The sequence below is a fragment of the Propithecus coquereli genome, unplaced genomic scaffold (assembly GCF_000956105.1).
Source record: "Propithecus coquereli isolate 6110/MARCELLA unplaced genomic scaffold, Pcoq_1.0 Scaffold205, whole genome shotgun sequence".
Lineage (NCBI taxonomy): Eukaryota > Metazoa > Chordata > Mammalia > Primates > Indriidae > Propithecus > Propithecus coquereli.
This window is the reverse complement of record NW_012145523.1, coordinates 4,560,170-4,582,213: the sequence shown is the minus strand read 5'-3', so window position 1 is coordinate 4,582,213 and position 22,044 is coordinate 4,560,170. Positions and strand designations below refer to the sequence as shown.

The window sequence follows — 22,044 nt, the reverse complement described above, 5'->3', positions numbered from 1 at the left end:
TAATCATGAGAACTACTGTCTTGGATTGGCGGCAAAGGGAGATGGAGAACAGCTGTGGCCACACTATTGTCCAGTTGTGCTTAATGGAGAGCCACAGTGAATGGGGAATGGTAAGAGTTTCTGTTGCAGCCTACATCAGTGTTTTGCTTTGCTAGTTGGGAGGCTGTTGCAATAGTCAGGTGAGAGATGATGCCGCTCCCACCAGGGGAGTCCAATAGAACTTGTCAGAAGTGGAAGGATTCTGAATTGTGGAGGCAGATTAGATGTGGGGTGTGAGAAAAAGAAAGGAATTGGAAAGATGAAGTTAGTTGACTCCAACCAAGAAGGAGAAGATGCAGATGTCTCAGGCTTGGAGATAAGATTAAGAGTTCAGTTTCAGTGATAACTTTCCCATGTTGGTCACACATTGAGGTGGAGATGCTGAGTAGGCAGGTCAATATGAGTCTGGAGTTGGGGCTTGAGATGTAAATTTGGGAATTACCAAATTTGGGATGGTTCTTAACTCCATGAGTTCGTATGAGAACATCAAAGGTTTGAGTTTAAACAGAGAAGACAAGGGGTTCTGGGACCGAGGCCTGAGACAGACACATCAACATTAAAAGATGGGGGAGAAGAGAAAGAACCAGCAAAGAAACTAAGACCATCCAAGTGAGGTTGGTAGTAGGACCAACAAAATATGGTGCTTTGGAAGCCAAGAAAAGACAGTGCAGGAGGACAGGGAGTGATGAACTCAATCAAATACCACCTACATGGCATGAAGACAGAGAGCTGATCCTTACTTTTAGCAATATAAAGGTCTTTTTTGATCTTGACAAGAAGTTTTGTTGAAGGCTGGGATAAAATGCTGATGGGGATGGATTTAAGAGACAATGGAAGGGAAGGAATTGAGTAAGCCAGCATGGACAAGCCTTTTGAGGGTTTTTGCTAGAAAGGGGATCAAAGACACAGGGCAGTAACTGGCGGGGGCAGGAGGACCAAGAGAAGTATTCTGGAGATAGGAGATATTTCAGTGTGTTCATATGCTGATGGGAATGATCTAGGAGGAGCCAAAGATGGTAGGAGAGAATGGGGAGATTTGGTGGAATGATGTCCCTGGGAAGGCCAGTGAGCCTAATACCGCATAAATGGATGGACCAGCTTATTTGGAAACACAGATTTTTAATCTGTAATAAGAGGTAGAAAGGCCAGGTATGTGGGTGCAGGTGCTGTGGAAATTCTCATTTCTTACTGCTTCATCTTTCTCATTAAAATAAGAAATAAGATCATCAGTTGCAGGTGTGAATGAGTAGTGGTTAGAGGTTTTAGGGGGTGGAGCAGTTGGCTAGGAGGAGGGACGTGAGAGCAAAGGGACTTGGGGGGTGTGGGGCGCCTGCCAGGTGGCATCAAAGGTCCACTTGAGGTTCATGGTCACGAATATAAAGTTTGACCAGGCTGCATGCCTGTGGTGAAGTTCAGTTTTGAACCACCTCTGCAGAGAATCGCTGCTCCCAGTAACAAAACTGATTTGCTTGTCTGTCATCTCCTTTCATTTTTAAAATAATTTTTCATTGATGTAGAGAAAAATATACAAATATATTCATTATTTCTTTTTTATTTTTGTTGTCTCTCCTATGAGTGGTGATAAATGGGAAATTACCACGTGATAAGAGAGAGGAGAGCAACCTTTGATAATCAACCCTGAAAAATCAAAAGCGCCTTCCAGTTCTCTCTTGATGACTTTCAGATCCGATCACTGGTCTGTAGTAACCATTTTGTGCAAAACGCTGTCTTCCGCATCAAAGGGGTGAACATAAGGTCAGGTTTCTTCTTTGTGCCAGGGAAAATGATTTGCCAGTGTTTCCCATGTGACTAGAGCCCCAGACCATCTCTAGGTCCAAGTATTGCACCGTGAGCCTGGACGGAATGCGCTGCTTTGGGCTCAGTGAGCGTGCCCAGCTGGTGCAAGGGTTGTCCTGTTCTTACCGGAAAGTAGAGGTCACGTTCTCTCCCTCTCCAGTCTCAGGAGCTGCCCTGGCCCTGCACCCGCCCCTCCCTGCCAGCTCTGCCCAGGGCCCTGGAGGGTGACAGTAAAGTCTGGCACAATCACTCCCAGCTCCCTTCTTGCTTTTCAGGGTTGGGGAGCTGAGTATCATCGCCAGGATGTCACAAGCACCCCCTGCTGGATTGAAATTCATCTTCACGGACCGCTGCAGTGGTTGGATAAAGTTCTCACTCAGATGGGCTCTCCTCATAACCCGATTTCTTCAGTATCCTAACAGTCATGTCTTAAGCGACATTTCTATAGAGTAGATGCTATTGCAAGCAGTGGCTTATATCATTTCAAATTTGCGACTAACTGAAATTTCTAAATACATGTGTAAATACATATAATGTATACTATTCATATTTTTTTATCACCATTTGTTTTGCGGTTTCTAGTTAACCTGGTGCCACTACAGTTGGATTAGAAAGGCAGGTTTTTCGTGCCTGTGCTGTAATAAGCAGCAGCTTCTCTTGTGGAAGGAAACAAATGAAAGGCAACAGTGTCAACAGTATTTGAAGGGTGTTGGCAGGGTAAAAGCCAGCTTTAGTCAACCACATCACTCTAAAGCATGCTGTGTGGCCTCACAGAAATAATGAAACTGTTTATATAGCAAAAATCAGGTATTAGCAGCACTAGAGCAAATAACACTCTCAGATAAAACAAAGCAGTCCAACTCATATACTTTAAATGATGTCATGTTTAGTGCTATTGGCAAGAAAAAAAAAAACAAGCTTGTACAATGAATTATGTGAGATAAAGCCACAGGAACTTTATTTCTGAAACTGACATACCTATAGCTGTGCTGGTATTAACGGTACATTTTTAAAAAATTTAAACTGTGATTGGAAAAGAAAGAAGCTGTGAAGCTAAGCATCCATGTTGCCTCAATCTACCACTGTAAAAAGTTAGTCTACTATGGGCAAATAAATACGAAAATACCATGAAATGAACTGTTAATATATTCCCAAAGTATAAGACCAGAACTTAGTCCAAGAACCACCCAGGGAGATTCCTGCTTTCCACGTAGGAAATCAGGTTCCTGTCGTCCCGGCTGTTCCTGGCAGGCAGTCCTGCAGAGTAAGTCTGTGATGTCTTCAGTCTTGCGTCCAGAAGCAGCAGGTGAAACAAAAGGGTGGGACAAAGGCAAGCATCGCACGTTGACGTACACCTTCTCACCCTCCCATGTCAAAGTCTTTAGGAGAGGGTGCTCCTTTTGCCACATTTTCCTGCCTCTTGGCAAATATTGATTACTCGCAGATTACTAAAGCAGTGGTAAAGACTTTGAGAAAATCTACACACATTTTTGGATCAAATTGATGAGTTATTCAACTTAATGTCTCTGGTAATTAAATGATCTACTGGTCAAACCTGGTAGCCTCTGATTAAAAAAAACTAAAGTCTCATACCTAGAATAAATTCCCAAATAAAGTGATAATAATTTCATAATCCCCCATGACTTCTGGGGAATAGCAACACTGAAAATAGGACACCTTTTTAAAATATACACAATATTAAGAACCTTTTTTTATTTTCCTTTGGGTGATAGAGGAAAATCCCCCAAATTTTTAGGTACTTTCATATATTTATATATATATAAAGTTGCCACCCACTAAACACAGCATTGCTTGGAAAAATATTTCACATCCTCTTAAAAATGTATAATTTAAGGTGGCAGTTAGACTTACAACAGACGGCACTTCAGTAATCCAAGAGGTTTCTTCATTTATACATTTTATCTCAACTCTTTCTAGCATTAGTGCACATTGTTTCTCATTAAATTGTATTGTAGTTGTTTCTCATTAAATTGTATTCAAGGTAGAAATGATCATGTGAAAAAGATATATGAGTGAGCTACTACTGTCACCTCTTGTAATGACTAGCGGTATCTAATAGAAACTTTCATATATACAATAGGATATAATTATTACATTTTGCATTAAAACTAGGTGGCCCATTTAGTGTTTAGAAAAACCTGTAGTTTATTGGTTCATCAACTATGTATTGTGCACCTGTAGGTGCCAGGTACAACGTTAGGTACTGTGGAATCAAATGTAAACAAGAGACAGTCCCAGCTCTCATGGAGCTGAGAGTCTAACAGTGTCCGTTTGTAGAGAAATTTTCATGTTTCAGAACTTTTAAAATAAAAGAAAGCATGTGACCTTTTGCTTGAAAAAATGTAATTGATTTCTTAATTATAATATCTCTATTTTGAAATTTTTATTGCCCTTCTCTTCTGAGCAATCAAGTAATGAATTCCTTGGATAAATGCTACTATTCTTCCAGGTGTCAAAGTTGGTTTTTTTTCCTCCCCTTGCTTCCCTATTTTCTGACAATTTTCCCATCTCCTCTTTTGCTGGAAAAGGCATCAATATGGTGAGTCTCGTGGGTACCATTCCATGGGACAGCTTCGAGCACACACAGCTTTGGCTCCAGAGATCAAGCATAGCTGTCTTGATCTCTCCAGAAGCTGTCAAACTCATCTTCTACCTTTACAGAATTAATCAGAACAGGTGATTTATAAATGACATTAAAAACAAAAAAAACAAGAAACAAAAAACTTGGATGTCCATGCAGCTTTGGGAAACCAGGACAAGATATTGCAGTGAATCTGAGTTTTCTGTGAAAAATAAACTATTAAATTGGTACATACGATCATCGCCAGTCATGTCTCACCAAAAGCTTTTATGAGGATACCTGTGAAATACAGAGAATTTAGAATTGATGGGAAGTTAACCCTTTAGTCATTGTAACATAGTCATATTTTAATCAGCTTTTTCTTTTGTTACCAAGACGTCTTAAAAATTGTAATGCAGTATTTGATTTCAAGCTTCTAAATGTGTAATGTGCACTCATTCCTTGAGGTGGACAATCCAAAAAAATTGAATAGCATAATTTTCAGGATAACTAACAAAGCAGACATGCTAAGCCTTTAAATACGTCAGCACTGCAGAACACGTTTAAGCTTGCCCTGGACATGGACTGTGCAATAGAGAATCCTGTAGTAACATTTTGGCCTGCTCAAGAGACCCAGAACATTTATCAAGTTGTTCAAGCCAGTTTTTTTTTTTTCTTGTTAAAAAATTGAGATGTGAAAAGCTTAACTAGATGATATTTTAATAGTGGCCAGTACTTTGGAACTATAAAGATGTCACTACTTAACACATGTACTTTATGTTTTGTTAATTTTTTTTTTTTTTTTACACTCAGTATAAATCAGGAAAAGTTGGCTAACCACCTGGCATTTAGAATCCTCTGTGTCCTTGTCTTCTAAGGACATGGATACCCCCATAACAGCAACAAAAGCACTTTATAATATCACTTGATAGACTTTAAGCTACTGCTTAACTTTGAATGTGTCCCAAATATTCGGTATACATATTCAACAAATAAAGCAAAATATAACGTGCATTTCAAATTTTATCTTTCCCTGTTATGATTTAACAGCTGAACTGTATGACAAGATTAGGTGATCCTGGCATATGTTAAAGATAAGTTCAAATTAATGTAAAACAAATCAGCAGCAAAAAAGAAACTATTTCTATTTGAGTGAAGTAATGCTTTTGCTTACAGTAACTTGGCTTCAATTATCCATCAAATCTGTACTTAGGCTGTTATCTGATCATTTATAATAAAGAATACTGTACCTGTATGTCTTTTGGCTCATTTTTCCTATGAACCTTGTAGAAGGATTTACGGCACATGGGTCTGCAGCTCCTTAAGACAATTCATCTTAAACCATCCTGTTTTGAAAATGTCATATTTTTTAACTCTCACATGCCATAGGGAAATTAGATAGTGGTTTTGAATTAAACATCTTGGAATAACTGGCATTAAGTATGGAATCTGGAAGATACTTTGCAGTAATTTTAGAGAGGATATATGTAGAAAATTTTTTTCTAGATAGTTACAAATAGCGAGTGATAACTGCAGTTATAGGAGAGAATGAACACTTTTATTATTGTTAACATCTGTACATTGCTATGTATTGCCTGTTAGAAAGGTACTAAAAGAAGGCTAGTGAGGGAAAACTAAGATGAAATCCAGGAGAAATAGGAACGTATCTAAAATTGTAAATTCTCAATTCCCTACATTTATATTTTCTTCTAGTCTTAAAATGGAGGAGGGAGTATCTGTAAACACTTCTAGAAAACTTTAATTAACTAGCTTTAATTAACTTGATCAGGATTTTCCATTTTTTTTTCTTTTAAGCAATGGAGCCCTTCATTCAAAAGCATTATTTTGTAGACCTCTATAAGATAAACAAATGAAAGATAAGCTATTCTGGTTCAGATAAAGGTGGGGATCGTGAAGCATCCAGTTTAAACTGCAAGTTTTTGGAGAGCAGTGATCCTATCTTGTCTTTGCATCTCCCCCTGGTTCCTGACCCTGTTCTTGAATCTGATATTTGGTATTGGCATTTAAAATACTCGTACACATTTTTTAATAGATCATGGTATAGACATAAGGTATTGTCTTTAAATATTAGCCCATCTTAGAGAAGAAATATTTTCATCACCTGGAAACCTCCACATATTCATCAGATGGTTCTTACGCATCAGCAAGCACTGTAGACACAATGACAAATAACAAAGCTGCTGCCTTTACGGAGCTTACCAGTTTTTGGAGGAAGATGAACAAGTAAACCAATAAAATTAAGTGTGCTATCAGTTGTGACAAGCTGCAGGGGACCACAGAGTGACATCTTCATCAGGCCGTGGGTGGGTACCAGGGAAGGCTTCTGGGCTGATCCAATCTACCTTCCTTCCTGGCATTTCCCTCAGCAAGTCATCCTGGACGTTCCTAAGCCAGGTTAAGTGCCTGTGCTGTGCTCCTGTAATACTTTATGACCGTCAGTGGTCACATCAGTTACCAATTCCTGCACCACATTGTTTACTTATCCATCTCTCCACCAAGCTGGAAGGGCTTTAAGGAAGGGGCTGTATCTATTCATTTTCAGCATTTTCCAGATATTGTTTGTTTAGAAAGGCATTTTGGGTTCACACTGTAAAGGCAGAAATGTTGTTGGTTTCCAATTCTTTTTTAAAAATCAGCATTTCTTCCTCTTCAAAATGAAAATATGTAATTGCAAGCTTCCAACTGCATGTCAAGTGACCATGCACAGCTGGTGAGGACCAGAAAAGCATGCTCATGATTCAGTTTGGAAATTGTTCTTCAGCTGCATAGCAGTACCGAGGGAAGGTAACTTTGACAGTTAAACAGTTAAAATTGCTTTTATTCTAAACTATTTATTGTCAAAATGTGAAGTTTAGTAAGACAAGAAGCATAAAGAATTTCAATGTTGTATTCACCAAGTTCACAAAAAGACACCAATTCTGGAAGTTTATCTCTGCATGATCATAGATGGTTCCATTGTATGCCTGCATCTGATAAAAATGTTAGGTATAGCCTCAGAATGACTTTAGTAATCTACTGAATACTGATGTTAAATTGAGCAAATGTAATGAAAATTATATTCAGTTTGGCTTTTAAGCCAAAAACTATTCACATCTGCAGTATGTTATTGAGAGATAATGTTTGCAAGTGGCAAGCTAACTTCTAATCTCATCATTTAGAAAGGAAAAAAACCTAAAAAATACGCAAATAACCCACTGATGCTTAAGCACAATTTCAAGCATCATGTTGTAAAAGTGATTTGTCTCTTTTGATATGATGAAAGTTTAATCTGTACTCTCTTATACATTCGGTCTTCGAGCTAAACATAACCCATTTTACAATTCATTTGTTAACAAATTTGGTTTTCCTAACACGATTATTTTAAAACAAATTAAATATAAGCCAGGTGTGCTGGCAATCGTTGTAGTCCCAGCTACTCCAGAGGCTGAGGCGGAAGGATCTATCTAACTCAAGAGTTCAAGACCAGCCTGGGCAATCCCTGTCTCTCTAAAAAAATTCACTCACTGAATGAATGTGGAAAGTGCAATTTGTCCTAATATAAATATTTATGATAATACAATGTTTAAAACATTGATGCATAATAAAATACTTTTAACTTAATCATTTCTTTTTCACATACCATGAAAAAATGTTAAATAGATGATATTTTTTCTAAGGGAGTTTGCGAGATTATAGATAACTATCAAAGAGGTTTGAAAACAAAAGTTGGCAAAGCTGCTCTTTGTTTCTCCTGGTCTGGTATTAGAAAGAAAGTAAAAAGCTTAGTGCTTTAAGAGTAGAAAAGAACTAAAAGGAGTGGAAAGAACTTTGGTGAAACAGAATGATCCATTAGTACCGTATCAATAATTCACAACGGCTTGAAGTAAAGGAACGTAGTAGCAGGGTAGAAATAGGCCTGAGCTTGGAGGTAAAAGGCTTTGCATGCTAACCTAAGACATCTGGACAACAGGTTCTTAAATCTACAACAAAGCATTGCTACTAGTTAGTAGTTAAAAAGCAGTAATGTTACCAACCATGACAGAACCCCTTGGGGCCTCTTGAGTCATTCCCTGTCCTAGCTCCAGGCATGCTTTGGAAAATCCTGTTGGAAAACATCTTTCTGAATTTGGGTATTTAAGGCTCCAAATTATCCCTCTGTGTATAAACCTTACAGCTAAGAGTTTGGTTGGGGTTTAGAAAGCTTGGGGTAAGGAGCAGAGGGCACTCAACATACAATAAACATTACCTGTTCCAACTTGGGGGGAATGATTTTTTGATTCACAGAGTATGCAATCCTTTCTCTTACATTTAATTACAATTAATATAGCATAAAATGTAGTTGGCCACTATTGTTTTTAAATAAGAAAAGCAAGATAGCAGTGCTTGCTTAGAAACCTGATGAGATCCATCCCCCGACCTCTTGAGGACTGATACTAGTTTCTTGTTGCTGCTGTAAAAAATGGCCACAAATTTAGTGGCTTAAAAAACCACAAATTTATTCTCTTACAGTTCTGGAGGCCAGAAATCTGTCTCACTGGGCTAATGTCAAGGTGTTGGCAAAGCTGGTTCCTTCTGGAAACTCTAAGAAAGAATTTGTTTTCTTGCTTTTGCTGGCTTCTGGAGGCTGCCTGCATTCCCTTGGCTGGTTACCCTTCTCTTGAATGCCTCCAACCTCTTGCTTCATCACATCTCCTCATCCTCTTTGCAGTCATCTTCCTCTGCCTCACTTGTAGAAGGACACCTGTGATGACATTCAGAGCCCATCCAGATAATTCAGGATAACCTCCCCATCTCAAGATCACATCTGCAAAGCCCTTTTTGCTATCTAAGACAACATCCACAAGTTCTTGGAATTAGCACATGGATATCTTTGGGGGCCACTTTTCATCCTACTGTGAAAAAAGGGGAAGAATGCTATCAGGGACTATTAGCAGGCTCCTAGCTACTAGCCATCTTTCTCACTAACTTTAATGTATCTTCCTAATCTTTTCTTTTCTAAAGCCCCTTACTACCTCCTGCACACTATATTAACAGATGACTTCTCTTTTAACTTTGCTGGAAAACAGACACTGTGAATTCCTTTATGTTCTTATTACTACAAATACACCACACCTACGTTTATTGTGTCTCCTTTCCTCTAGCCTCCAATGAACGGGCATAGTTCATCACATATCCCATCTGCCATATTTTGTTAGAGAAGTCATAAGGCCTGCCCAGATTCAAAGAGGTGGAAAAATAAAATCTAGATCTTATTGGACCACACTGCATAAGAGCATGTGGGATGGGTGACTGCTTAGACATCTCTGAAAAGCACGGTCTGCCTTACCTACCTTGAAAGCATTTGCACAGCTAATATTTAAAATCAGAGTAATCGTATACAGACCTGTAAGAAATAATAAAATCTAAATTGTTTTAAGCCACCAAATTTTCAGGTCGTGTTATGCAGCAATAAATAACTATTGACAGCTAGATGTGTCAGTTATTTACAAGAAAATTGCATAACAACCACCCCAAAACTCTGAGGTTTACAGTCATAAACATTTATTATTGCCCACAAGCCTACAGGTCAATTGGGTGGTTCTGTAAATCTGGGCCAGGCTTGGCTGATCTCAGCTGGTATCAAATGTACCTGTAGTCAGTTTGCAGGTTGGATGGGGAGACAGCTCATCTAGCATAGCTTCACTCACATATCTGGCTGTTTGCTATTAGCTGTACAACAGAGGTGACTAGACCATGTATCTCTCATTATCCAACAGGCTAGGCTGGGCTTGTCACCATGGCAGCTGTGTAGGATTCTAAAAAAACAAGTGGAAATGTTCAAAACCTTCAGAAGTCTACTCAGAGCTGGCATCTTGTTATTTTCTCTGCATTCTATTGGCCAAAACAAGTGACAAGGCCAGAACTCCAGATTTAAGGGGTTGGTAAATAAACTCCGAGCTCAAGTGGTAAGAGGAGCTGCAAAGTCACATGGCAATGTCATGAGTACGAGGGGCAAAAAATTGGGGACACACGGCAATAAATCTACCCAAAATAAACCTTATAACTTTATTGATAGTTTTATATAAAGTAAAAAATAAATTTCCACTGTGGCAGATAATAATTACATTGTGTTGAATATTGTCCTATTCCTATCCAAATTCATGAATGGGCTGCTACCTTATTCTAAAAAATATACTGGGTGAAAGATTCTGAATCTCTCAAGTACGCACTCTAGGGTTTGACAACTAATAATCATCACAAAGTTCTTATAAATATATAAATTCAAACCCTTTTCATTCAGCTCTCACTGGCCTACTTCTTTTCTTTCCTGTTTCTCTTATTCCATCTGAAGAAGCATAAGCTGATTTTTTTTCCACCATAAAAGTTAACTTAAGCTCCAGCAATTCAATAAAGCTCTTAACACTGTAAGTGTGAGAATAAACTAACAGTGAATAACAAATAATAGATGTATTTGTCTGCATTCAGTGAAAAGAAACTAAAGAATTAAGGAAATTAGACAACTCGAAGGTCAACTGGACTTTAATGAATAATTTTGGTAAAAGCATTTTTGAACAGATACTTGGGTATAAAATACATAAAAAATGAACAAAAACATTCTTTCTCTCCATAAGTACTTCTTAGAACAGCCATTACTAAATTTAACTTGATATATATTTCAAAGCTTAAAAACCAACTAACAAATTTTTGCACAGTTAAACTTGAGACACATACATTTATTATCCTAACATTCGATAGACTCTCTTGATGTTTGATTTGTTATTGGTAATTTGCCTTTTAAAGTTTTTCTAGGAGAAAATATAAGAAAAAGTATCTATCAAGATTACCTATCATTTTTTAACATTACTTAGGAATAACACAGTCTTAAAATAGCTCAATTTTAAAAACAATGACAAAATGCTGAAATGCTATTCTTATTTTCAAGATCTTCTTTTTGAAAAGGATTTCTTTTTCATTTCTTTAACGAGAATGAGTATAAGAAAAGTAATTTTGTCCTGGCACTGGTGGGCTGAGATCTACACTGTTCACAAATTCAACACACAACAGTGTCTGCTTTAAAAGAGATCAACACTAATAGGTAAGATGAAATAGGCCAACTGTAAGAGATGCATTTACTCTAGTGCACTGAGTTAATTCCTCTCTTAGATTTTACCAGCATATCTCTGAAAAGAGATGCACGTCCTAATTTCACAGATATTAAATAGTGATCACTTTCCTAATATAAAATATGCTTACCTCTTTGACAGCTCCAGTCTCAACTGCAAAGAAAGGTTGTAACAAGAACCTGATTCTAGGTGCCTCAACTACATGTTATCACTACAAATAGCTATCAGTACTTCTTAAGAGGAGTGTTATTGGCATTGTGAGTGAGATAATTCTTAGTGTGTGGAACTATCCCGGACACTGTAGAACATTTAGCATTCCTGGCCCACTCACTGAAAACCAGTAGTTTTCAAGGTCACTGTGACAACCAAAAAACATATTTATACATTTCGAACTGTGCTTTGATGAGAACCACTGAGCTAGATGATTCAAGATTAATATCTATTAACTTCATGACTTCCACAGAAAGTAACTGCTTCATTACCTTCAGTAACAATGACTGAAGAGGAACATATTTTAAACAACATTGTAATTAAATGTTATTTTGGAAAGATAAGCTGCTTTCTACAAACTCATGATGATATGAAACGATTAGATGCACAAAGTGCAATACTTATTTATCCCCAAATGCAACACACATTTACAGGAAAATGTTTATGTTCCATTAACATATATTACGCCATTTATCTTTAGTATAAAAATATGTTCATCTATCACAATAAAGTAAGAAACATGTAGATGTTCGTGATAAGTTCCCTCATACCGATGCTCCTGGAAACTGCTGCTGTCTTTGCTCCAAAACTTGCTGATTTAATAGTTGTTGCTGCTTCTGTAAAAACTGCACTACCTCTGGACTTCTCAGTAATGACTAAAAAAGAAAAAAGAAAAATATTAATAGCATTATTCTTATGTGATTAGATTGTATTCATGCTATGGAGTTACTGGGATGTGTCCCTAAACAAGATAGAGTATGCTTACAAAACAAAACATGCCTGAATTGAATTCACTTTTGCATTTGATGCACTACAATTAAGCTGAAAACTAATAATAAAATTTGATGTCATATACCAATACACCTAAAATCTAAAAATAATGGGTAAAGCATGATGTTATTACTGACTGTGCACAAAAGAAATGCTTTTGGCATGATATGCTGGCAAATATATTCTCTTGAAACATATGAGCAAAGAGCTAAGAATAGCACTGACCCAGTATTATAGCAAGAAGAAAATGGAAATGAAAGGGGGCCACATGTGAAAATGGCAGTTAAATGCCAGTTTGTACATACATATAAACTAGTACTGGAATTCAAGTTTCTCCAACTAAGTCTTCAGGAAGAAATTAAAAATTATATGTGTGTGTACAGGTATGCATGTATATATATAAGGGGTGTGTATATATATACACAAACACACACACACACAAATATTAGCACACTACCAAAATTTCAGGAAAGAATACAGCTGCTCCAAAACAATCAAAACATTTTTATACACTTACCATTTTTAAATATAACATAACAAATATAATAGACTATGGTTAATGTTTTATTATAATAAAATACTTACATAAACTGATAAAAGAAAAAAACTTTTGGCCTCCATAAGGTGAAAAAAGATAAACCAACTACAGTGGAAATATTGTCATTAAATACTGATTTTAAGATTATATGTATTATAGTACATTTTCTATTTATTAAATAGTTTCGTTTAAAAATCACTTGGAAAGACTGTTCAACCTTCTACTAAGTAAATGTATAATAATCCATTTAGCTGCTATTAGACTGTTGGACATTAGGTTGTTTCAACTATTAATATTTTACTATTTATGATAAATACATTTCTGTTAATATCCTTAGGCTTAACTCTATCCATATTTAGGATTTACTTTCTGTGAATGTCCTCATATTAAATGTGATGTCTGAGTCAAAAGGGATGGCCATTTTTAAGACTCCTGATACATACTGCCCAATAGCTTTGTAAAAGTGCTGTACCAATACATAATGCCATCAACAAAACGACAGTGCCCATTTCATGGAACCCTCAACATTATGGTGCATAATTATTTAAATTTTCACTTATTGTTATTATTTGTTGTGTCATTTTAACTGATAATTGAATACCTTTCCATATCATTTAATACTGTGGTCCCCAAACCCCAAGCCATAGACCAGTACTGGTCCATAGCCTGCTAGAAACCAGGCCACACAGCAGGAGGTGAGTGGTGGGAAAGTGAGCAAAGCATCGTATGTATTTACAGCCACTCCCCATCACAGGTCTGACTGCCTTATATCAAATTTATAATAGAGATTCTTACTGGACATTGGTCTAATTATACCTCACCATCATTAAAGCATTATTCCATAAACCCCTGAGTTCAGTACAAAAGTCAGTTTTAAAATCCCACCTTTGATCATTCCACAATGTATATATACATTTATCAAAATATCACATTGTACCCTATAAATACAATTATTATTTGTCAACTAAAAATTATTTAAAAAATGAAGAAGTAAATAAATGAATAAAAAAGAAAAATAAACAAACTCCCATCTTGCTCAGATATTCAATGAGGTTTAGTCAATGAAAAGAATAGGATTAAAAGTATTCTTAGAGTCTGCTCTTAGAGTCCTGGGAGAGCATTTTTGAGATTCCAGTGTTTATTGGCAACGAGGCACAATTCTATTCTGATGACCGGCTTAACAAGTTTTAAAATCTTAAAAATCTAAATAGTTCCATTTCTAACAAATGACTTTTGTTAATAGATTTGTTACTACTTTACAAACAGATATTTACCAGTCTTTTTTGATTTAACACTTGTTCTAAAAGAGTAGGTCTTGCAGGACGATCCCCAAAAGATCCTGTTCTTTGTTTAACAATGGAGAGTAGGTTATCTGCACTTTCCTGGGATAAATGATAAAAACAAAAATGCGATTAACAGTTAATATAATAATCCATGATTACAGGCATTTCAATGATGTCATGAACTGGTCATTGCTTTTCTTCCTTCTTCTTGCCCAGTCCCTGTGAAATTTTGGGAAAGCCCCTTGTTATCACAGGCAAGATATTGGCAGTTAACTTATGCAACACTCCTTTCTCACTCCCTCTACCTCCACAATTTCCAACCTAGGTTCTCCACTCTCTTGAAGGGTCTCAAAATTCATAGTGGAGGAGAAGTGGAGGAAGGGAGGCGAAGAGTTACTTGTGAGCTATTTTCAATATTACAAAAAATGCCAAGTGGAATTGAACATTCTCTTCATATAAAGCTATCCAGGCCAAAACATAGAGTCTGCTTACCTTTGAATGGAATATATGAACTCAGAGGCAATTTATACATCGCTTAATGAGACACTCTAATTGATAGCTTTTTGCCCAATTAACGACCAAAACAAATGGGGAGGAAGGAGTAAAATACTGCTTAGAGAAGTAACCGATAACCAAAGCTTTCAAAATTTGTAAGTCACTAGGAGAAAAATGATAAACTGGCTTGAAAAATCTAGAAAGCACTGGTATAGTTTCCAACTACTGGTATGGACAAAACAGGTAAGTCCTAAAATGAGTTAAATAACCTATTCAAGGCCACAAAGCCAGCAAATAACAAAGCAGAGTTGTGCAGCCTTAAGTCCAACTGCAGAGCTTTAACCTTCAATGAAGTTCAAATCAAACAATCAAAAAATTTTCTGAGACTTATGACCCATTATCATTCATTTTTTTTCCTCAGGGGTACTAAGAAAAGGAATAGTGAAAAAGCCCAGACTTCACCACTATACAATATATACATATATTGGAATTTAACTTGTAACCCCTAAATCTATTAAAATTTTTAAAAAAGGAAAAATAAATTTAAAAAAATGTATTTAGTTTAAAAAAACTCACAAAACTATATTGCCTATGATAGTGTAGCTTAAAATCACCTTTCAACAAATGAATTGATAGGCTCTTTGTGTATACCAGAAATAAAATTGATTTTTAATAAAGAAAAAAAGGGGGGGGGTCACGAGAACAGGGTACTAAGAACAAGGAAACTGAGAACACAGGATTACGTATAGGGGTACTGAGAACTGGAGACTAAGCATGGGAGTACTGGGAACAGGGTAATAAGTACAGGGGTACTGAAAACAGGCTACTGAGAATAGGAGTGCTAAGAACAGAGTGCTAAGAATAGGGTTAACTGAGAAAAGGACACTAAAAACAGAGTACTAAGTATAGGAGTATTTAGACTAGGGATATTGAGAACTGGATACTGAGAACAGAGTACTGAAAACAGGAAGAGATTACCTTGTCCAAAGTACCAATTTCATCTAGATTCCTAAGTCTCTGCCTGCTCCTTTAGCAATGAACCGGGTTAATTATTTACTATCCGCCCTCCAGCCCATATCCAAGATCTCTGAAATGATGGCTCTGCTGATGGCACCTCATTTTTACTGAAATTTATTCACCTAACACGTGGGTGCAACAAAACTGTTACGGCTTTGCACATGTTCCCGTCAACTTTTTTTTTTAGGGCAAGAACTCATTAATTCTCAGCCACTAGCCCAGCGGGTGGGAAGGCTTTGGAATCTGAGTTTGCAGCAAGATGGGGTTTCTTCTTCCATTTTCCACCCTCTACGGCCCCAGCTAAGGACTGATACCTCCAGTTTGACGTTTCCCGCGCTGCCAGCAGAGGCTGTCCCACCACAGTTCAGGGCCTGGTCGCTCTTCTTCTTTTTATACTTGTCCTTGTACATCTTGTTACGGTGCTTTTTGCACATCCAGGGCTTGCGCTGCTTGGCCACCTGGCTCGTGGTCTCGCTGCAGCCCTCATAGGTGCAGGTCTTGCTCATGCTGCTCCCGCCGCTGCCCCGCCTCCGGGCTCCCCCGCTGCTGCCCTCGCCCCCCGAGTGGGCCTCCTCGTCCTCCAGATCCTCCAAACTAGCTGTGCTCTCACCTCCCCCCGGGGGGTCCGAAGTGTCCAGCAGGTCGGCTTCGTCCTCCCCTGCCTCCTCCTCGCCATCCCCCGACACTTCACACAGGTACCTGACGGGCTTGCTCGCCCCGGCGCTGCCCCCGGGGGCCGGGGCGTGCCTCAGGACCCCCTCGGCCGCAGCCTCTTCCTGCCCCCCACAGGGGTGCATCACCAGCAGGGTGAACTGCGAGGCCGGCGCCGCGACAGGGGCCGGAGTCAGGGCCGGAGCCGTAGCAGGAGCCAGGGCCCCGGGGCCGGGCACAGCGCCGACGGCGCCCGGCCCCGCACTCTCGGCGACACCCTGCACCTCCGTGCTGCCGAGACTTGGCCGGGACCCAAGAGCCCAGACTTTCACCACCTGCCGGACGCAACGGACTTCACAAATCAAACACTGCACAAGCGAGAGAAAAAAGCGCCAGACCCGCGAAGGCTCTCCGACTGCGCCTGCGCAGCCGCAGCCCGCGCGTAAACGTCCGTACGCCGGCTCGCAGACTCTCCGGGAAGCCGGCGCTCTGAGGGGCGGGGCTGAGAGCAGACCCGGCGGGACTGACTGCGCATGTGCGGCCGTGTCGGCGCTCAACGCGAAACGCCACCGATGTTGGGACCGCAGAGTTGCAGTGAAGCTTTGCACTGCTTGCTAAGGTAGCGTTCTTTAAAAATTTTTTTTGCCTGAACCTACTGTATCTAAAACTTTTCAAAGCACTTTTCTACTGGAATTTCACTGTGTAAATTAAGATTAGATTGTTCCTGAGCAATGTGATGACTTGTGGCGTTAGGACGCTAATTTCAATGATATTTCTCCCCAAACTGCCTGAAATGGGAGCTTTGAAGCTGGGACTGCTAGAGATGTCACAACCTGGAGCCACTAGTTTGCAGTCGATGAGGGCAGAGGTGACATATTTGAAAATAGCGGAGTGGAGAAAAGGTGAGCCAGAACTTCGGCCAAGTTGTATTTATGTTGAGGGATAAATGATTTACTCTTTATAAATTTGATTTTCTCACTCGGAAACTTATTTGATTTTTAATTCTTGCCCTTTCTAAGGCCTCTGAGATAAGTCTTAAAGTTCTCATTAAACACAATGAAAGTGTGTGAAAAGGAACATTGAATGACAAATGTTTAAAAAACAATGAACGATCTATCGTTTCTATTTGCGTAGAATCGCTGGTTGTTAAATCTTGACCTCCCCCTAAACCCAGGAGGGAACGGATCCTGCCCTCTTCCCTTAAGTGGATGTTTTCTTTCCATTTACTCCTTTCTTTGGCCTAGTCAGGTTTTCCATTCCACCTACTAGAAAGTAATGACTATTCATTAAATGATAAATCCGTTCACACTAAGACGTTTGGGAGTTGATGTGTGGATAAATCAGTTATATTTCAAATACAGGCACAGTGAAGGGAGAGGGTTTGGAATCAGACCCGGGGTACTGTACTGTGTGAGCAGAGCAAGTTAGTGACAGCCTCTCTGAGTCTCAATTTCCTCATTGGTAAAATCCATTAGTTAGTGGTGAGCTAGAGCCAACTGATGAGACCTGGTTGTTAAAACAAAGGTTAGAAAACTCAAAACTCATCACTTTCTAATTATTTTACTACATTTTACTGTTAGTCTGTGCTCTTAAGGCTATGTCTATTGTGTCTGTATATGGAAATACTATTGAGTGGTGTGATACTGCACATCTTTTCCCAACTCTGTCTTGAATCTGTTGCGTTGATTGCTTGAAAGTATATATGTTAGTAAGTATGTTGATTGCTTGAAAGTTTTGGCTATTACAAATAATGGCAGTAGATTTTATTATCAAGTGATTAGCATATAATAGGCCCTCAAAATTATTTCCTGAATGAATCTATTAACAAATGAATGGGTCAGGTTATAGGAAGGAGGCTGAGTGAATGCAGGACTTTTGGGTTCTCTGCTTAGCTCTGTTGCCCGGTGTTAGTGCAACTGACCAGGTGGGGAGGAGGATTCTCTGGGTTTCAGTGCTAATATGTTGACTGTAAAATTATGTAGAGAAGGGAAGACTTTCCCTCTACCCTCTGAGAGTTTGATAACTAGTCTATAAAATATGCTGACAATAGGCAGATTAACAGGAGAAAAGCTATACAAATTTACTATATGCACGGGGGCATTACAGAAAAATGAATGCCTGAAAACCCAGTGAGATCTAGAAGCGTATTTACGCTTTTCATAGAGTTGAGGGAAGGGGCATATGGGCAACTTAGGGGAGAGTAAATAATTTGGGGGAAAGATGAAAGGGCCCTTAGAAGAGTAGATGACAGTTTGTGACAAATTTTGTCTGGGTGTGGTGCTGACTTCTAGTCTTCCTCTCCTGTGATAAGAGTTGATATTCCCTGGTTGATGAAACCCTTGGGCATGGCATTGGTGATAGTTGAGTTCCTTTAGGAGGATCTGTCTTTAGGCAGATAAGGTGAGTTGGGAGAAAGCCTCTGCCTCTACCTAACGTTCCTCGAGTGCCCTCAGTTCAAAGTAATGAGCCTACCGAAGTGGCACATTTTGGAGTGCTGTTTCCTGAACCTCTTCAATGATGAAGTTGGTGTAAATGATCTATAAGCTCTTTCCTAAGTTTAGAATTAATATACCATAATGATCTTACACTATGCTTAGACCTGTCACTTGGGATTTTGATTTTATTGATCTGGCATGGGACCAGGCATACATATTTTTAAAAAGCTCTCCAGGTAATTCTAACATGCAAACAAGGTTGCAAATCACTGAATTATCTGTGATACGCTAAGATGTAATCTGGTAGATTTATATGTACAAATAGATATCTTGGCTCCGGGATTAATAAACATAGAGTATTTGTCACCAACCAGTAAGACTGTGCATATATGATATTTTTAAGTGGTAAAAACTCAGATTATAGTCAAAGCAAAATTTTAGCATTATTACTATTGCTGTTATTTCATTTAGATTGAATCTGTTTAAATGCTCTTTGAAGACTTACTACTAAAGACAAGGCATTGGGCAAATTCCAGGTGGGCCTCCTCATTTCCTTTATTTATCTCCTTACTACTCCCCTCTTTCCATGTAACTGTGCATTCCTTCTTTTGTATTTTTGAAAATGATGCTTATTTAATGCCAAAGGAGTTCCTACAAGTGGGAAACATTGAGATGAAAAATGTGCTTATTTTCTTTGGATAGTCTTTGGCTTACTTGTTTTATTTTTTCACTGCAGGGAAGCAAGGCCTATTAAAGGGGCCTCAAGCTCTTTATGGGTGGGGTGGGATGGGTGGACAGAAGTGGAATCAGAAAGGCATCAGAGTCAAGGCAGTGCAAAGGACTGGCTACTCTCCTCAACTTTTCTTTCTCTCAAGTCACTTACTCCTCTCTGGACAGTTTTCCTCTTTCCACTAGCTTTCTTCAGATCCTTCATAACTTTGGCTTGTATGTGGCTTTCTGCCTGGTCTCTGTTTGATCTCTTTCCTCTGCTCTATTCTGGGCTGTGTGGGCTGAATCATATCAGAATTCCCATGGTCACTAGCTTCCACTGGGTTTGGCTAATGAATGGACCACCAGAGGGCAAGAGGAGAGTGAGAGGTTAGGATATTTCTTCCCCTCACCTTCCCCGTTCCACTTTGTCTCTCTGGTGGTATCTATATCCTTCCTAGACTACAGCTCCTGCCAAAGGGCCCTCTTCCCCATTTCCAGATCTCCCTGAGCTCCAATAACACTATTCCTGCCTCCTGTTCCTTCACACCTGGGGTAGTACTGGCTTCCTGCTATTGCTACTTCTTCCTGTGCCTTTACCATCTTTTGTTGTCTTAACCCTGCCTACTCATCTGCAAATAGTGCTTTATTAAGTGTCTCCCTTTGAACCATTTGTGTGTTCTGTTTCCTGCTGGGACTTTGAAGGACCTGGTGGCCATCGATGGGACCATGTTCTGCAGTTCCTCAGGACCTTTTGATCTAATTCCCACTGCTCACTGGTACCATTTCTCCAGGGTTTCCATTTCAGATCCCCAATATTGAGACTTTGTTTCACCTGGCTTGTTGTTCTTCTTGCTGGGCTGGTCAGTGCTCACTGGGAAAGCCAAGGACCCTCTGCACTTGGGTAAGGTGCCCATTCCTGATCCAGTCAGTGGTTGGAGCGGGAATCCCTTCATACAGAACGTGGCTGCTATGGGGGCTGTGGCCAATGGAATTTGCCTTAAAGGGGGATGTAGGCTGGCAGGGACCAATCAGCACCTGTAGTATGGCTTTAATTCTGCTTTCCCAACATTAATGTAAATTTAACTCTGACTTAGGCTTCTGGCTTTGCTAAATAAAATGATGTATGATTAATTTTTATTTAACTTTAATAAAACTTAAGAATTATTTCCTAGAACCAGAGGTCCTTACCTTTTTTCCTCTATTTCCCACTCTATAGCCCATTTCCCTTTCTCTGTCTTTTTCTTCTTCTTTTGTTATCTTCAGAAAACAGTATTATGTTTCCCTGAGAAGTAATATATGCTATGGGTTGAGGGCTGAGGAAAGGAACCATTCCAATTTCCTTTTTTCAATCACCCCTTTTCAATCCTTTTACAATCACCTATGAAACTTGGTATGCACGGAGTACCGATTCTCACCAAAACAGACCTTCACTGTTGTGATTACAGCATAGTAATCACAGTAAAGAGTTCTGATGTGAGAAATTTATTTATGGCAATCTATAGTACATGTTATATCTTATGATAGTATTTTATTTAATCAAAAAGTTTTTAAAATAATTCATATTTTGCTTCCAGAAAAGTGAAAGGCATGTTAGGAAGATACAAATGAATATAGAATTCATTTTTTGAGCCTCTATTTGTATTTCTTGCATTTATCAATCCACAGATAATACATGACCATAGCAAAAAAAACAGACTGTGCTAAGATTTCAGATATACTATCTTTGTTTTATTTAGAACAGCCAAGAAAGGACCTCCTTTGAAAGAAGATTCCAAAGAATTGTTGAATACATAACATTTTTATATTGATGTCATCAGTTTGAGAGTAAATACTTTTAGGGGCTGAAATATTCCTAGATAGTCAAGCTTGATGTTTTGACTTCGGTCAGAGTCTGAGTGCCTATGTTTTTGATCTTTCATACCCCAAACCATTCTTGATCTGGCATAACACAATGTCACAAAATGTATTACCCATTAATAGAATACAGAATAGTAGAGAAATGGCCACAAGAGTGACTCCTGTTGGTTCCTTTATGAAAAAGACAGTTCTATCAATACATATCTTAATCTGCTTAGTAACAGAATACCTGAGGCTGAGTACTTTATAAAGAAAAGAGGTCTATTTAGCTCACAATTCTGCAGGCTGAGAAGTAGGAGAAGCATGGCACAGGCATCTGCTTGGCTTCTGGTGAGGGCCACGTCCTAGGTCTAAACGTGACATAGAAGGTCAAAAAGGAAGCAGACATGTGAGGAGAGGACAAAACAGAAGGAATCTTGCATTATAACAACCCACTCTCCTGAGAACTAATCCATTCCTGCTAGAACTAATCCAGTCTCACTGGAGCAAGAACTCACTCACTACCTTGAGAATGCCACTGTGATACTGTAAAACATATATTTGGTCTTCTACCCTG

The 22,044-nt window shown here is 38.8% G+C and overlaps 2 protein-coding genes across 2 annotated transcripts in view; one reads left to right on the top strand and one right to left on the bottom strand.

The window, feature by feature from the left end:
• SMAD9 (SMAD family member 9) overlaps nt 1–2,276 on the top strand; it is a 38,567-nt gene extending 36,291 nt beyond the window's left edge. The window contains exon 3 of the mRNA XM_012644046.1: nt 2,093–2,276. Coding sequence (XP_012499500.1) covers nt 2,093–2,255 — 163 coding nt within the window. The 3' untranslated portion in view covers nt 2,256–2,276. The remainder of the gene's footprint in view (nt 1–2,092) is intronic.
• Nucleotides 2,277–12,169: 9,893 nt separating this feature from the next.
• RFXAP (regulatory factor X-associated protein) lies at nt 12,170–20,852 on the bottom strand. Its single transcript, XM_012644045.1, has 4 exons — nt 20,820–20,852; nt 16,149–17,099; nt 14,314–14,421; nt 12,170–12,386 (listed from the first exon to the last, which is right to left on the bottom strand). The coding sequence occupies exons 1-4, from the start codon at nt 20,850–20,852 to the stop codon at nt 12,276–12,278; spliced, it is 1,203 nt and encodes a 400-aa protein (XP_012499499.1). The 3' UTR covers nt 12,170–12,275.
• Nucleotides 20,853–22,044: the final 1,192 nt, after the last annotated feature.

What these genes read in the sequence shown, in the direction of transcription:
- RFXAP (XM_012644045.1), bottom strand. Translation starts at nt 20,852, where the DNA reads ATGGGCTATAGAGTGGGAAATAGAGGAAAAAAG. An exon ending in TGGGAAATAGAGGAAAAAAG is followed by an intron (nt 17,100 to 20,819) that starts GTAAGGACCTCT and finishes ACGCTACCTTAG; the next exon opens with CAAGCAGTGCAAAGCTTCAC. An exon ending in TGTTAAATCAAAAAAGACTG is followed by an intron (nt 12,387 to 14,313) that starts GTAAATATCTGT and finishes TTTCTTTTTTAG; the next exon opens with TCATTACTGAGAAGTCCAGA.